The sequence below is a fragment of the Solanum lycopersicum genome, chromosome 8 (assembly GCF_036512215.1).
Source record: "Solanum lycopersicum chromosome 8, SLM_r2.1".
NCBI lineage: Eukaryota > Viridiplantae > Streptophyta > Magnoliopsida > Solanales > Solanaceae > Solanum > Solanum lycopersicum.
This window is the reverse complement of record NC_090807.1, coordinates 63,048,510-63,065,351: the sequence shown is the minus strand read 5'-3', so window position 1 is coordinate 63,065,351 and position 16,842 is coordinate 63,048,510. Positions and strand designations below refer to the sequence as shown.

The window sequence follows — 16,842 nt, the reverse complement described above, 5'->3', positions numbered from 1 at the left end:
GTAATATATATATAAGTGAAATAACATAAATAATAAAAATTAATTAACTCAAAATTAAAGAAGAAAAAATAGGAGAAAATAAAGACAAATGATTGGGAGTTGTCTAAATTATATATATATATATATATATATATATATATATATATGATAATCATTAATCAACATATGGAGTATATAATTATCTTCCAAGAATTGGTAATAGAAATAATATTATCGTATTAGAATATATTAAAGTTAATACTTTGAAAACTATATCAGATATGTTAAATATCAACAAGATACAAAAGAATAAATTACCTCTTAATTTCTTAAACTGAATGAATATTATTAAATAACTATTTTTTATATAATAAAAAAATATCGAGGCGTCACTGTACAGAATTGGTAATAGAAATAATATTATCGTATTAGAATATATTAAAGTTAATACTTTGTAAACTATATAAGATATATTAAATCTCAACAAGATACAAAAGAATAAATTACCTCTTAATTTCTTAAACTGAATGAATATTATTAAATAACTATTTTTCATATAATAAAAAAATATCGAGGCGTCACTGTACAACACGTTTTACACGATACATATATTATGAGGACATGAATTTTTACAACAATATCCAAGCAAAAAGAATCACGTAATATATAATGAACAGTTTACGTACTACCATTTCAAAAAAGAAAAAAAGTGTGAGCTTAACACTTGCTATTAGCATGGCTGATGTAAAGCAAATTTTGGGTGATCTAAACAAGGATTCATTCGTAACTCTTTTGAAGAAACTGATTGGCGAAGCAAAATATGTTCAGAACAACCCACCGGATCTTATCCCGGAGGAAGACAGGATTGTGAACCATGTTCTTGAAATCCTTAATCCATATAGCACCAAAAATGGCGGAGCATTGATCATCAATCATGTTTCTTATACTCCTAATAGGGGTAACCTTATTGTGGAGTATCCTGGTACGGACCCAAAAAAAGTTGTGTCTTTTGTTGGAATGCATATGGATGTTGTGCCTGCAAATCCTGATCAATGGGTAATTTAAGTAAAATTGAAACAGTTAATAATTTTTGTATCGCGGTCATTTTTAATATATATTTTTGTGTGTATAATATTCAGGAGTTTGATCCGTTTTCATTGAGTGTGGATGGTGATAAACTTAGGGGACGTGGAACTACGGATTGTTTAGGTCATGTGGCGCTTGTTACTGAGCTTATGAAGAAATTAGCAGAGACGAAGCCAAAATTAAAATCATCGGTGATTGCTATTTTCATAGCGAGTGAAGAGAATGCATCTATCCAGGGGATTGGTGTGGATGCATTAGATAAGGATGGTTGGTTTGATAAATTAAAGGAAGGTCCTCTGTAAGTAACTCTATATATGCTATCGTATATATAAAATTTCGTTGATATATATTTTAAGTGTTTATTTGTGTATATAGATTTTGGATTGACACAGCTGATAAACAACCATGTATTGGTACTGGTGGTGTTATACCATGGGAACTTGTGGTAACTGGAAAGGGTTTCCACAGTGGTTTGCCCAACAAGGTACTCTTTTAAACTAAATACCACATCTTGTTATTATTGCACGAGCAAATCTCAAAAGATCATAAGTAATAAGACAAATAAGATATATTATAAGAGATACAAATGTTTGATGTGATACGGTCACTTGATAAGAGGAGATGAACAATCCACTTTATTAAAAAAAGTCCAAATGATAAAAAGGAATAAGCTCACACAATTCGCTCGAAGTACAAAGAGATTCACTCCCACAAATTCTCCCCTACAAAAAATTCTTTAGACCCTAAGACTAGGAGTGGACTTTTGATTCTTCGGTTCAATTTTATAAAATTTTGATTTTAGAAAAGTGGGCATCGTATACCAAATAAAACTAATTTGATTTGGTGTTCTTAAATTAATTATTCGGTGTGGATAAAAAATTAAATGAGGACAAAATCAAAGTATAAGATACTTAAAAATTTAAAAGTATGTAAAGAAATATTGTGGCTCGCCATGAATATATACATATACATATATATACATACATATATATAGCATTCTCTTAAGTAAAAATAAGAAGTATGAGGATTTTTTCTAGTAATTAGTATGAAATTTTGCAGGAAACTTATTTTCGTGCCAATTTTCATACTACTCCCCATGAAAATCTCGATATAATTCACAGTTTTTTTGTAGTGATATAACATATTTTTATCAATATACATTACGTAAAGGAATCCGTCTTCGTTCTTGTATTTCTCGAGAAATAATTGGAGGCACAATATTCTTGAAAAAAACAAAATATAGCCTTTTAGTTAGCACAATACCAATACGTTTCATATGTTAAGACTTAAATTTTCATTGGTTAGGCTATCAATGCTTTGGAACTTGGTATGGAAGCACTCAAAGAAATTCAAACCCGCTTCTATAGAGATTTCCCTCCCCATCCAAAAGAAGTGATCTACAAATTTGAAGCACCATCCACCATGAAACCAACTCAATGGTTTTGTAAGTTGTCAAAAATCTTTAAACATATATGTTCTCCAATTATTTTTTTTATGAAGTACATTATTTGGTCGTGTAGATCCTGGGGGTGGAAACAATCAAATTCCTGGTGAGTGCACTATTGCTGGAGATGTTAGGTAAGTTTCTTCTTCAAATTAAAACCTTTTTGTTCATCTTTCATCAAATAATAATACTATCTAATTACATTTTTTTATTTTTTTGTAGGTTGACTCCATTTTACAAGTATGTATTATTCCTTTATAAAAAACAAGATTTAAAATTAATGAACTGTTGATATTATATTTCAAAAACAATGCATCCTTTTTTCAGTGTATCCGATGTTATAAAGAAACTACAAGAATATGTTGATGACTTGAATGCTAATATCGAAAAACTTGATACTCGAGGGCCTGTTTCAAAATATGTTCTCCCTGATGAAAACATAAGGGGAAGTATGAGTATAAGTTTCGAGGAACCTTATTCTGGCGTTGCTTGCGATCTCGATTCGTTAGGGTATAAAGTATTAGCCAAAGCTACTGAAGAGGTTGTTGGATATGTAGAACCATATTCTATAACTGGTAGTTTGCCATTGATAAGAGATCTTCAGGTTTGTAACTTTATTTCATATCTTCTTGTTTGGTTTTTTTTTTTAGAAAGTTGAACTTATTGTAATAACATGAACTTATTTTATTATGTGTTTACAGGATAGGGGTTATGATGTTCAAACTACTGGTTACGGTAAAAAAAAAATCGTTTTCATTATTTCATTTTATCTAAAACAATCTTAGTTTAAGCACTGGTTCGAATTTATCAACAAAAAATTCGTTTTCATTATTTCATTGTTTTTTTTTTAATAATGAAATGCAGGAATTATGGATACATACCATGCAGACAATGAATATTGTCTACTGGTTGACATGTCTCAAGGTTATCAGGTCTTTGCAAGCATCATTGCACAGTTGGAAGATTTATATATATGAGGTTTGTTTACATTATAATTCTATGATTGGTCTATAGAATAACGTTTATGATGTAATACATGAAAAGTAGAAAAACTACTTTTTGAATAAAACATTAGAAAAGCTACTCCCCGTCTCACTTTATGTGACACCATTTCCTTTTTTGTCAGTCTCACATTTTTTATATGGTAAATATTTGAAGATATAAAATTCTTCTTTTGTCCTTATTGGTCTCACTTAATTTTAAAGATAGTATTTTAATACATTTATGAGGAGAGAGAAAAGTGAGTTTACATTTTTGAAGGACAATTTAGTAAATATTTCAAAATCTTCATTATTTCTTATATTTTGATACCTGTTCAAATGTTGCCACATAAAATGGGACAAAAGGAGTATAAATTATTTGTTGTATCTTGGGAGTAGTATAACTTTTCTCTAACGATGTTAACAAGTATATGACTGACCAATTTTCTTATTTGTTAGCATAATATCGAAATGTTGAGTTCTACGTCTCTTCATATTCTACTTAATAAATTGATTTGAAGACAATGCTAGATATAAAAGAGATATGATGTATATAGGTGATACTTGCATGAGCTGGTGTTACATCAATCTATATAAATTTACCATAGGGACTAATGAGGTAATAATGTATATGTTAATTAATTATCTATGATTAAGGATGAAAAATATAGCACTTAAAGAAATTTTAAGACTAGATCATATCGTAACTAATAGATCAAGAGGAATTTAGAAATTCAAGCTAAGTAAAAAAAATAGAATTTAGGACGCAATCTAAAGACTATGGAAGAAATTTTAGAATTTATGGCCGCAATCTACAAAATTAGATATTGCGATAAAACCCATCTTAAGCAAAAATTGGTTACTCACCTCCAAGTTCGATTTGAACAAGTGTATTTTTTCAGCGGAAGTTCATCAATGGGTATCCTTTCACTCGTTGAGTTTCAAGAAAATCTTATATTTACAAATAATTACTATTATGAATTTCGAAGTAACTCAGTTCCTCTTCGTTATCGATTCATAAGCATATGTTTTTCATGAATTTCAATATGTTTGCTTAAGTAAACATTCATGAGCCCTCAAAACAAGTAAATTTTATGCCTTTTGGACTTGTATATATTGCATGTTTTAGTCAAGATATAAAGGGTTTTCATGATTACTTTATTCTTTGTTATTCGGTTCATATGCATAAAATGTTTGAGATAAAGTGTATTAATTGGTATCAATTTTTCAGTAATCATGAGTTATTCAGTATTATTATATTTTCAGTATAAATTTAATTGGGAGTATTATGTAGCACTAAGTGGATCTTTAGCAATTAAGTCATTATATAAAGTCATTCACCAAAATAATATGTTTTTTTAAAATTTTACAGAACTAGTATAAACGTATTCCACAGTAACGTTTTAGGATATATTTTATTTTTTAAAAGTTGATGGCGTCAGATTGATATACATTACTCATAGTAACGTTTTACTCCTAAAACGTTACTATGAGTAAAGTTTTAGGAGTAAAACGTTACTGAAAATAACGTTTTAGGAGTAAAACGTTACTTACAATAACGTATATCAACTTAATGCTGTTATTTTTTTTAAAAAAAAATATACCCTAAAACGTTACCGTGAAATACGTTTATATTAGTTTTGTAAAATTTTAGAAAAATGTATTACTTTGGTAAATTGTTTTATATAATGGCTTAGTTTGGTTAAAAATTCGCAATTTTAAGTCCCAAAATTACGTGTCATCATAGATTATGTAGTCTATGTTGGCGTATATTATCAATTTAGTGGTACAATATTAGATCAGATCAGTCTATATACCCTGATACGATATATTAATCCCTTTTTATAGAAATTAAGCATCAAATTCCTTATCTAGCTCACATGGTTATATGTCAATTTTAATATTTAGCACAATTCAATTTTCTCAGATATTGCATGACTATGTATTTAGTTATTTCAATCGAGTACTTATCCATGGTATATTGTTTTATAACTTAGTCATTGCATTAGCTCATGCATATAAGTTCAGTCTTTCATATTTATCTTGTTAAATTTATTAGACTTGTGATACGTGTCCCCCATATTCAGTACATTTAAATTACTAACTGCAAATTATTTGTGCTATTTTATTTTATATAGGTTCAAACGTTCAGCATCCATCTCAATGTTCGTATGATCTCTGGCCAGCTTAATAGCATGGTGAGTCTTCATCTTTCGAGGACAACCTATATCTTTTTATTTCAGTTGTTTATGTCTACAGTTTGATATCTAGAGTTAGCTGAGGGCTTGTCCTAGCAACTCATCTTAATAAAGGTTTGTATCATCTAAAGTTAGCTGAGGGTTTGTCCCAACAGCTCATTTTAATAAAGGTTTTCATACATCTAGAGTTAGCTGAGGGCTTGTCCCAGCAACTCATCTTAATAAAGGTTTTCAAGACATCTAGAGTTAGCTGAGGGCTTGTCCTAGCAACTCATTTTAATAAAGGCTTTCAGACAGACAGTCATGCATTATTATCAGCTTTATGTTATTTCCAGATGAACTCGCTTTTTGTGTATTAAGTTTTATATTTTAGACTTATTTATCTCAGTTGAACTTCGACATAATTATCTTCCATTATTATTTATTTAAATAACAATGTCATGTCAGATCATGGATTAGATTACAGTCACTTATAACTTTATGCATCGTATTATGAATGCGAGATAATTTTTAATCATGGCAATAAATGTGTATGCAAATGCATGTATGCATTTATGACTTGGTGTAAATATTCAATGCGCAAAAGCTTCTAGTATCTATTTAATTTACCGCGTTGTCACCTGTAAGTTTTGAAAGTACCTTCGTGTTGTTTAATTCAAGAAAGAAAATTTCACAACTAATTGAACTAGAGAATGTATGTAGAGTTGAAAGGTACTAAAGTTTAATTTCTTTGATCATAAAGTTATTATCTAATTATTGCTCGAATTTTGGTGAAGTTAATTTTTGGAGGTAAATTATATTATAGTAATAACATTCCCCTCTCTGGGCCACATTTCTAAACCATAATAAGAGTGAGTATTGTATAAGGGCTCATCCTGAATTCAAAAAAATGGGCTTTTGGCAATTTCAACTCATAAAAAAACATGCTTCAAATTAAAGAAATAATTGAAAATCACATCGTTTGGCAATATCTTGACATTTATTATGTCGTCAAAATATTTTTTCAGAAATCTGTTCTTTGTTTTCTTAGGAATAACAAAATCTTCCGAATTGAAATTACTTCGGTTGGATTTATTTTAATTTGCACTTATCAAATTTTTTTGAGATAGATCGAATGGAAAAATGATCAAAATTATCTTTAACGTATTGAAAACGGTTTAAAAACAATCTTACTCAACCTTTTGAATAAAAAATGTCCAGTCTCTATTATTTATTTATTTTTTAAAAAAAGGATCAAATATGCCCTCTAATCTATCAATTTGAATTAAAAAAAAACTTAAGGTCCCCTCTTTTCAATAGAAGTTAATGGGGCATGAATAATAGTATGACTATTTTAATTGAATATGTGACATTATTTTTATTTGTTCACGTATAATTTGATTCAATTTCATTTACAATCATATTTATTAACTCATTTTTTTTATAGAAGACCCAACACTTCATCTTCTTCTCCAAAATTTAAAAGTCATCCTAAAATATACTGTTTATATTAATTAATCTCCGTGGATCAATTTAGTGTACTTAATTAAGTCAATATTATATTTGTATACTTTGTCATACATGACCGCACCTTCTAAAATAAAAAATATAAGAAACTAATGTTGATGTTTATTGGCAATAACTTATGTTCTAGCAACTACATACTCTTGTTCAATATTATACGTCACCATTTCGTGCAATATTATTATTTGGCAACAACGATAAAACGGATTGCCTTAGAGTTTGGAGTCACATTTAATAAAATTTAATAACTTTAATATTATTTTTGTGTTTAAACTTTATATATATATATAAAAAAAATTATGACAAATTTAATTCATTTCTTTTTTTAAAATTTAAAATCAATAAGCTTAAAATTTTAACTAGTTGATGATTGCTTTACGCCGAAGAAATCTCATGTGTTACTGACTTTATGTTATGATAAAATAAAAGGATATTGGGAACAGTAAAAAACAGAATTATTTTTCTGTTATGTCAAATAATTTAAAGAAAGCTTTTATTAAGGGAAATGAACAATAAAATTTAATTAAGATAATCGAATTCTTATTTTTATTTAGAAACGTTTTACCTCTTTATCTAATAATGCATCCTGAAGTTGAATACATCATATGCTAATAATATAAAATAACGCCCTAAACATTATTTTTTAGTTATTTTAGTTATCGTATTTACTGTTTCTTTCGTGCTTTTATTAGTCCACAATTAAAAGGAAATTTTCATTTTTTAATTTTTTACTTTAGCATATAATGAGAAAGATAAAACAAAAATTTATATTTTATCCATTTCATTAACTACTGATTTCTCAATTCAACATTTTTTAATTTTTCTTAAATAGTCATAAATATTATAGTAACATATCTACTTCATTTCTTGTTTTCTTTTAGGGAAATGCGAGTGGACTAGTAACGAACAAAGTTTGATTTTGAAAAAGCATCATTATTATGGATTGTTATTATTTTTATAGAAATTGAAATATACTTTAATTAATTATTATTTTTTACTTTTATTCTTGATGGATAGAAAAACAAATTAATATAGTAAAAAAGAGAATAGTTGTTCAATTATATTTGAAAAATAATAAAAACAATTATATTAAATTACTTTTTTATTAACATTTTTGTGAAACATCAAAAATAAAATATGACGATAAAATGAATATTCGTTCGTCACTTTTCTACACAGTCAAAGAAAAAGGGATGGACAAGAACCAATTCGAAGCCAAAAAAATAAAAAAAATATTAATATATAAATACAGAAAAAGAACAAACAAAACATTGGACAATTATACTTTTAATGGATGAAGATAATGTATTTTTTCTCCAGTCTTTCTTAAAATTTACGGCCAAAGTTAATCACCATGGGGAAACGATTCCAAAGGCCTGGTTTTTTTATTTGCTTATTATAAATTAATTAATCAATTAATTAATTAGCTTCTGGATGAAGGGAAAAGTTTAATACTTTTATGCTGTTTTTTATTTATTTATTATTTGGAATTTATTGTGCAATTTTAGTACTGGATAATTAAGCTAGAGGTGGTTTGCCTAGCTGGAGCATCCAAGGAGTGACGTGGACTCCAGCCCTTTTCTAGTCGAACTCAAAAATATAATCGACTTTACAACATTAGTGAAATATATCTCTAAATTCTCGTCTAGTTTAAGAGTGTTTTCAACAGTTTTCTTGGATTTTATGAAGACTTCATGCTCCTACATCTTGTTACGTCATGTGATATATTACAGTATATATATGAAACTATTAATTTGCATTAAATTTAGCATATTTTTCAAAACTTCTCTCAATATTTAATGAATATCACTCACGATGCACAACAAAAAATATATAAGTTAATAACAGATTTATTTTATAGTTAAATAATAAAATTCATTATTAATCTTATTTAACGACAGATTATCAAATTCTCTAGTAACCATGAAGAATTTGAAGATGAAGTTCACAGATGATTTTAATTTTTGTCTCTTTTAGAGCGCTAATTATAAAACTAATTATACAGATTAAGAAAAAAAGGGAAATAATTAAATCCAAGCCAACTAGGGTATGTCAAGGATTTGGCGAGGATGATCTCTTTTTATTTATTTTTATATATTTAACAGAAAGTAGCATAGTGAATGAGTTTGGCAGACTCTATATGTAGGTGATTACATGATAAAAGAAAACATACAAAATTTACTTTGCGACAGTTTCAAGATTAAAATTTTATAGATTTAAATTTTGAGATTTTTAATATTAAATTTATTAAAATTTAAAATTATAGATTCACGTTGAAATGTAATATAATTTATATATAAATTTATACTTTATGTTAACACTTATTTTTTATCAAAATATAAAGAGTCAAACACCAATTTTTAAAAAAAGGGTTATATTTAATATAAACAAAAAATAAATAAATTGTGTAAATTACTTTAATGATAAAAATTATGAATTTATGGTATTTATTTTAAATCTTCAACTTCCTAACTTATTTACTAAAAAATCTCATCCCATTTATTTTTTATTTTTTTCTTTTTCTTGTCTCTCTCTTTGTAAGTTCATTTCACTCTTTTTCTTTTTATTTTCTATTATTATTATTTATTTATTTTATATCCATCCTTATCTCAACAATATTTTGCATTATTATTAGTGTCTGTTATTCTTTTTTAGATGCAATTTATATTAGAATTTATTTTCTGATATTTAATAGCTAATGTTTTTCTGGAGCCTAATTTTTCACTAAAAAATAAATAAAATAAAATTTATAAACTTGTTAGATTATGATATATAAATAATTAGTAAATTATTTTTTTTAATCTAAGTAGAATTGTAATTTCATCTAGAAATTCATGATAAAATAATGATAATTACTATTAATAATTATAATTTTTTTTGAGAAATTGTATAAAGAGACAAAAGAATAAAAAATAAAAACTAAAAACAAGAAAGCCTAAAACATAAAGAAAACAACAAAAAAAATAACAGATATTTTGTTTTTTTTAAAAAAGGGAACAGAATCAAAAATAACCAAAAAAGAAAAGAGAAGAAACGTGAAAAAATGAAAAAAAGAGAGAGAGAGAGAAATAGAATTACAGAAAACAAAACAAAACAAAAAGCAAATATATAAAAATCTAAAAAAAAATAATTTTAAAATTAAAAAAAAGAAGAAGAAGAAGAAGAAGAAAGAAACAGAATGAAAAAGAAATATAAAACAAGAAATTAAAAAAAAATGATGAAAGAAAAAAAAAAGAACGTTAAAAAAAGAGTAACAAAAATTATTTAAAAAAAAGAGGAGAAGAAGACAAAATCTTTAAAATAATAATAAAAATAAAAATAAAAATTATGATAAAATTAAAATTAAAAAAATAAGAGAAACAAATTTTACAGAAAACAAAAAAAATTATAAAATTTCAAATCAAACAAAACGTGTAGAGAAAAAAAATAGAAAAAAAAACGTAAAAAATAAATTAAAAAAAAAACAGAAAAAAACGTAAAAAAAAAAAGAGTCAGAATGTTAAAATTGTTACGTGCATTAAAAAAAGAAGTTAAAACCTTTCTTAAAAAATAAACATAGTCCTAATCTATTTAGAATCTTTGTGATTTTAAAACTAATTTCAAATCTCATAAAATTTCATCTTTCTATTGTTAAATTAAAAAATAAATAAATAAAAAATTCTAAATTAACTCGAACTCTAAATTTTTTCTAACTATAAAATACCTATATAAATTCATCCCCATAATAACATAAAAAATATATGTAAAAAATGTAAAAGCAAAATAAATAAATAAATAATAAATATGAATGTTTCAAATTTTGAATTAATGGACACACACAAAAAATAATAAAATAATTTTCAATAGATTTAAAATAAATAAGACGATTTTTAAAAGGTTTAAAATAAACGAGAGAATAAAGTAAAAAAAATATATATATTTTTATTATTAAGATAAATAATATAATGTCCAAAAATTAAGTTAAGTCATACTAAAGTCAATAAAGCGACTGTGCTAGAACCACGGGACTCGAGGGGTGCCTAACACCTTCCCCTCAATCAACAGAATTGCTTATCCGAATTTCTAGTTCGCAGACCAATAAAATAGAGTTAAATTTCCTTTTGATTAGGGATTCAAATAAGGTGACTTGGAACACCAAAACTCAAATCCAAGTGGCGACTCTGTATAATAATTATCCATTTTCAAAATGTCACTTTAATTGGAAAAACTCTTTTTCTTTTGAAACAAATAAAAAAATCAAAAAATAAATTTGAGAGAAAAAAAAGAGTGTGACACTCTACATTGAAAATTATGTGTTCGATTGAACACACACCAACGTAATAATAATACATTTGCCCTCAAATAAAAGGCGATCAATAAACATACGTATTTTAAAAGTTATTTTATGAAATAGGGGCGATATGTTCAATAGTTGATTTGAAGGTGAGTTATATGATTATTAAATTTTATATATAATATATCCTATTTGGTAGTTTTTGGAGGTAGTTAGCAGAAAAATATAAAATTAATATGATGTTTAATTTATTATTTAGAAAATTAATATGTTTATATATATATATATATATATATATATATATATATATTAAGATAACTAAGACATAAATAATTAAACTCTATATAATTAATATCGACATAAATGATGCATACACTTTCTTATAACCAATCTTCTTATTAATTACACTAACCTAAGTTTAACCAACTGCCTAAACGACCCCTGTATGATCAATAGTAGAAGAAGTGCATTTTTATTATATCCTAAAGTGAAAAGGATATTAATAGATAGTATAATCGGTAAAATATTTCTTTTTAATTCGTAAAAGTATGACAAATAATTATGAATTATTATTATAAAAAAAATAGATAAATAATTAAAAGTATATTATTTGAAGTCAATTTTCAAATGTCTTTTTTTTTTCTAAAAATAAAACAGAAACAAGCAAATAACTAAAATAAGTAAAGTAAGATAATTAATGCGATTGACTTATGAAAAAATTAAATTGAACAAAAAAAGAAGAGAATGAATTCTGGGCAGCTGGCTGAGCTGGCAATCAATTTGTTTCAGACAGAATGGGCAGGAACCCACATGGCTTTTCATTATTTTTTTTAATTTTTTATGTGACAAATTTTCTTCCACCCCACAATTAGTATTTATAATAAAAAATAGTACAACTCTCACTTGAGGTTATCACATTAGACTACACTAGATATTCCCTGCACAATGTGACCACCATTAATAGAACTTTCACATTAATCGTTCGTATAAAGTTAAATAAATATATATAATGTAGCTTAGGCTTATATATTAAAAATAAAAAAATTATGTGTGTTCACTTATATAATTTATTCATATATATTTTAAATATTTTTAAAAACTTGAATTTTCCTATTTTGCCCTTTTCTTTCCCATTATGTTACGGATATATATAAACAAATAAAATCTCTCGCTTTCTCCATCTCCATTTCTTCAATCTCCTTTCTCTCTCTATTTCTTCAATGGATAATAAACCGGAAACGTCATTAGATAACCCGGTTCATCAACGATCGGAACCGGGTTCCGAAACCGGTTCCTCTCTATCAACAATTACAACTCACCACTTAACGGTTCCACCCGGTTTAACTCCGGAAGAATTCCAAGAGCTAAGCTCATCTATCGCTGAGTTTCACTCCTACAGAATCAACCCGGGCCAATGCTCTTCCCTACTCGCGCAGCGAATCCACGCGCCTGTCGAAACCGTCTGGACCGTCGTCCGCCGGTTCGACAAGCCACAAACGTACAAGCACTTCATTAAAAGCTGTTCGGTAGGTGAAGACTTCCGTATGACCGTCGGATCCACCCGTGACGTCACCGTCATCTCCGGCTTGCCGGCCGCTACCAGTACCGAACGGTTAGATATATTGGACGATGACCGGCACGTCACCGGATTTAGTATCATTGGCGGAGAACACCGGTTGAGGAATTACCGTTCAGTTACGACGGTGCATGGATTCGAACGCGACGGAGAGATCTGGACGGTTGTTTTGGAATCGTATGTTGTAGATGTACCGGAAGGGAATACGGAGGAAGATACACGCCTTTTCGCTGATACAGTTGTGAAATTGAACCTTCAGAAATTAGCTTCTGTTACTGAAACTTTGGCGCGTGAAGCCGGTAATGGTAGTGTTAATAGTCGTGATGCGAGTCACAGGTGATACATGTGATTTATTCAAACTATAAAAAGAAAATTGTCCTCTTTTCTTTTTATTTTTTATTTTTACTTCTTACTCGTTCTTTCTATTGTTTTGGGGTTTATTTGTTTGACAATGGATTAATAGAAAAAAGATAAATTAAATTTTCACCGTTAAATTTATTTTAGGATTATACTATGAGTTATGAAATTGTTGATAGTCAATTGAGCAGAGTACGTTTTTATGTGGCATATATGTTAAGTTTGTGCTTTTGATTGGATCATTTCTCCAGTTATTTTTTTTCCACATATAGTAACTATTTGTCCATTTCCATTCACCAACTATTTGCTCCTAACGTGTGTTTGAAGTAACTTTCTTTGCTTTATTATTATGTCAACCAATCACTTTGTTAATATTGATACTCCATTAATCATACATGAATTATTGTATCTGACATCAACCTACCTAATTCAGTTTATTGACGGAGTCTAAATTTTCAAAAATATTTTGGAGTGAATCCACTTGCGTTTCCCTAGGGCCCACTACTGATTTGGTGGATATGTGTTAGGTTGATGAGTTTTAAAATTAAGCGTTAATGGATAATTATGATATTTAATTTGGAATGTATTTAAGTAGAATTTAAATTTATATAAAATTAAATAAAAAAATGTATGATACTTTACGTGATGTCTTATTTATATTATGTCATGTAAAATATGTTTGTCTATTATATAAGTTTAATGTGTTTAGTTGTGCACATTTAAAATTGGAGAGTATAGTTGTTCACCGTAGCCAAGCTAAGAGTCATGTAAAAAATTTTTAAGTATAATTAAGATTTAATATATGGGGGCATATTTATATTTTGAAAGGTATATAATTGATGACTCGATGCTATGGAGTTTTTGTAATTCTTTTGGTATATATGGATATTTCTAAGGACTTTTTTGCACATATATTCCTGCTAAAGTTTTTTTCAAGAATATTTTCTGAAAAGTTTTTCTTAAAGTTATCTATTTGAAGAGCAATTTGCGTTTTGCTGACTGTTTTGGAATAAAAGAAGTTCTTAGAAAATTATTATTGTACTTTGTTTGGATTCCAAATAAAGGTTAAAAGTAGTTGCTTAAATATACTAGTGAATAATTTTAGGTCTTTAAATTTGTTAAAATTGAATCGTTTCAAGTTCTATCAAATATTCTAATATTCTATTAATTACATTTGAAAGAAACTATATTAAAAAGAAATTAACCAGAAATAATAGAAACGTTCTATCTATCTTAAAAATGACACCAAAGTTCAAAAAAATATATATACCAAAATAGCATAAATTACAAAAGTTACAATTTAAAATATAAATTCCTACTTTTTCATGACTCTCATCAAATATAACTGACAAAATTTTAATTCATTCAGAAATCAGAACACTCCAAAAGATGTTCTTTTTTTTTAAAAAAAAAAAAATCTTTATTTAACAGCAATATAATTTAGTTATGTTACCAAATAAGCAAGGTTTACTTCTCTGTAGAACTTGTTTATAAAATGCATTTTGCGGCTAAATGTGAAAGATACTAAATTAAATAGCAATATAAGAAATTTAATACCCCAAAAAGGAAAAGAGAATCAAGAAAAACACCTAAAAGGAGGATAAAAAACAGACAGGAGAAATTGTTTAAGGATAATGCTCAGAGCGGATAGTATTCTCGTCGTTTCATATTAGTCATTTATTTTTTACATGACACGCTTCTTAAAAATTTACAAATAAAAGAATAATAATTTTACTTATTTACATTTTAAATAACTTTTCAAAAATTTTACAAACTTGTCTATATTTTTTTTTAAAAATAATTATAAAAATAAAATAAAACAAAATTAATTAATTTCATCTTAATTTAAAATTTATTTTGAATCATATAAACAACTAATACATGAGACAAAGAAAGCAATGCACAACATACGCAGGTGTAGTTCAAACTTTAAGGACAGAGATTCACCATCTTTTGTGATAGAGAAGAATGGTCTTTCCACGATAATTATTCGCGATCGATTTTGAGTCTAACTTTATTACATAATATTAATTTAACATGATTTTTATTTTTTGTATTATTTATAAACTATAACAAATATAATAGTGATTATGGATTATCTTTTTAAAAAAAACTTATAAATATACTTCGAATCTATTGAACACTTTTTTTTATTTTTGATAGGGGGGTGAGTGTTTTTCCAGCAAGTTCTTTGTCTTGGACTGATCATAATTCTATATTCAGCAAAAGAGCTGATGAATGAATTTAGATAAGAGGGTCCTCTTTTGCCTCCTCTAATAATTAAATAAAATAAAAAAAGTATAGTACATATGGGAGTGTCCCCATAGGGTAATATAAAATGTAGAGCCAAATCCTACTCTATTGTGCCCACCATCCCCCAAGATTCTTGTATGTACCAATCAAGAAAGGTCACAAACCCAATAAATAAAGTAAGTACTTTCTTATACTCACTTAAAATAAAGTTATCCATAGATTAATTATTCTGAAATAGTTAGTTATTCTAGATAATTTATTTCATCATATATGTGGGATAATTTATTTTATTATTATTGTATAAATGGTGGAATAAGTTATTCTAAATATAACAATCAAATTAGATATCAATTTATAATTCAAGATTATTTTTTATCCTATTAGTATTTATTTTATGAGTTTAAGAGCAAGAGTTGAAAATATAGCTACACCCATTTTTAGTATAAAGTCGTAAAATTTCAAAAATTTAATTTATCTTTTAAATTATGTGGGCAGTCAAATCAAAAGATGCTTAAATTGAACCGAGAGAGTAGATTGACATGTTAATATAGTCAATACTATGATGTGGGGTCTTTTCTATGAATTATTTTCTTCCAATAACATAATTAGTTAATGAGGTAGTAATGGACAACGAAGCAACTCTTTTTTTTCAACAAATAAATAAATAAATAAATATTGTTAATAGTGAAAGTATTATGTTAAGCTGGCCTGGAAGTGGCTGTTTATAAATTATAACCATCTCTCTTCTAATTCATGTAAATAAATTTATTTTGAGTGGAGATAAAATTTAAATAGTTTTTTTTTATAATTTAAAATATATTATAATATTTATATAACTATAATGAAATTTGTAATCTTAAAATGGAAAGCTCAATAATCAAAGTGCTTTTAATTATATTATTTTTCTCAACAGAAAAGAGTAGCAAACGTTTGTTCAATATATATGAATTACATTAGGTAAATTGTTTACGTGTATTTTCGAATATCTATTAAGTAAGTTAATTATATAAAATATGATTTTTTTTAGTTACAGCATTAGCCTTGATTAGAACAATTATGAGATTTTACCATTCATTAAAGTTAATACATATAATTTTATAGACGATGATATATTTTAAATGCTTAACTTATCAGCATATTGAACACTTGAAAATTCATTTAAAAGATCTTTCTAAATTTGACTTAAAAGTTTT

The 16,842-nt window shown here is 26.7% G+C and overlaps 2 protein-coding genes across 2 annotated transcripts; both read left to right on the top strand.

The window, feature by feature from the left end:
* The first annotated feature begins 651 nt into the window (after positions 1-651).
* Positions 652-6,001, top strand: NAOD (N2-acetylornithine deacetylase). The gene is given in 10 exon segments (NM_001329234.1): positions 652-1,035; positions 1,119-1,363; positions 1,441-1,549; positions 2,371-2,509; positions 2,586-2,643; positions 2,732-2,749; positions 2,837-3,113; positions 3,211-3,244; positions 3,374-3,487; positions 5,628-6,001. Coding segments are annotated over 9 exon segments (1,314 nt in total). The 5' UTR covers positions 652-714; the 3' UTR covers position 3,487; positions 5,628-6,001.
* A 6,223-nt stretch (positions 6,002-12,224) lies between these two features.
* Positions 12,225-13,533, top strand: LOC101268417 (abscisic acid receptor PYR1). The gene has a single exon (XM_004245845.5). The coding sequence runs from the start codon at positions 12,684-12,686 to the stop codon at positions 13,377-13,379; it is 696 nt and encodes a 231-aa protein (XP_004245893.1). The 5' UTR covers positions 12,225-12,683; the 3' UTR covers positions 13,380-13,533.
* The last annotated feature ends 3,309 nt before the right edge of the window (positions 13,534-16,842 follow it).

Coding starts and splice junctions, on each gene's coding strand:
- LOC101268417 (XM_004245845.5), top strand. CDS start 12,684: ATGGATAATAAACCGGAAACGTCATTAGATAACCCGGTTCATCAACGA.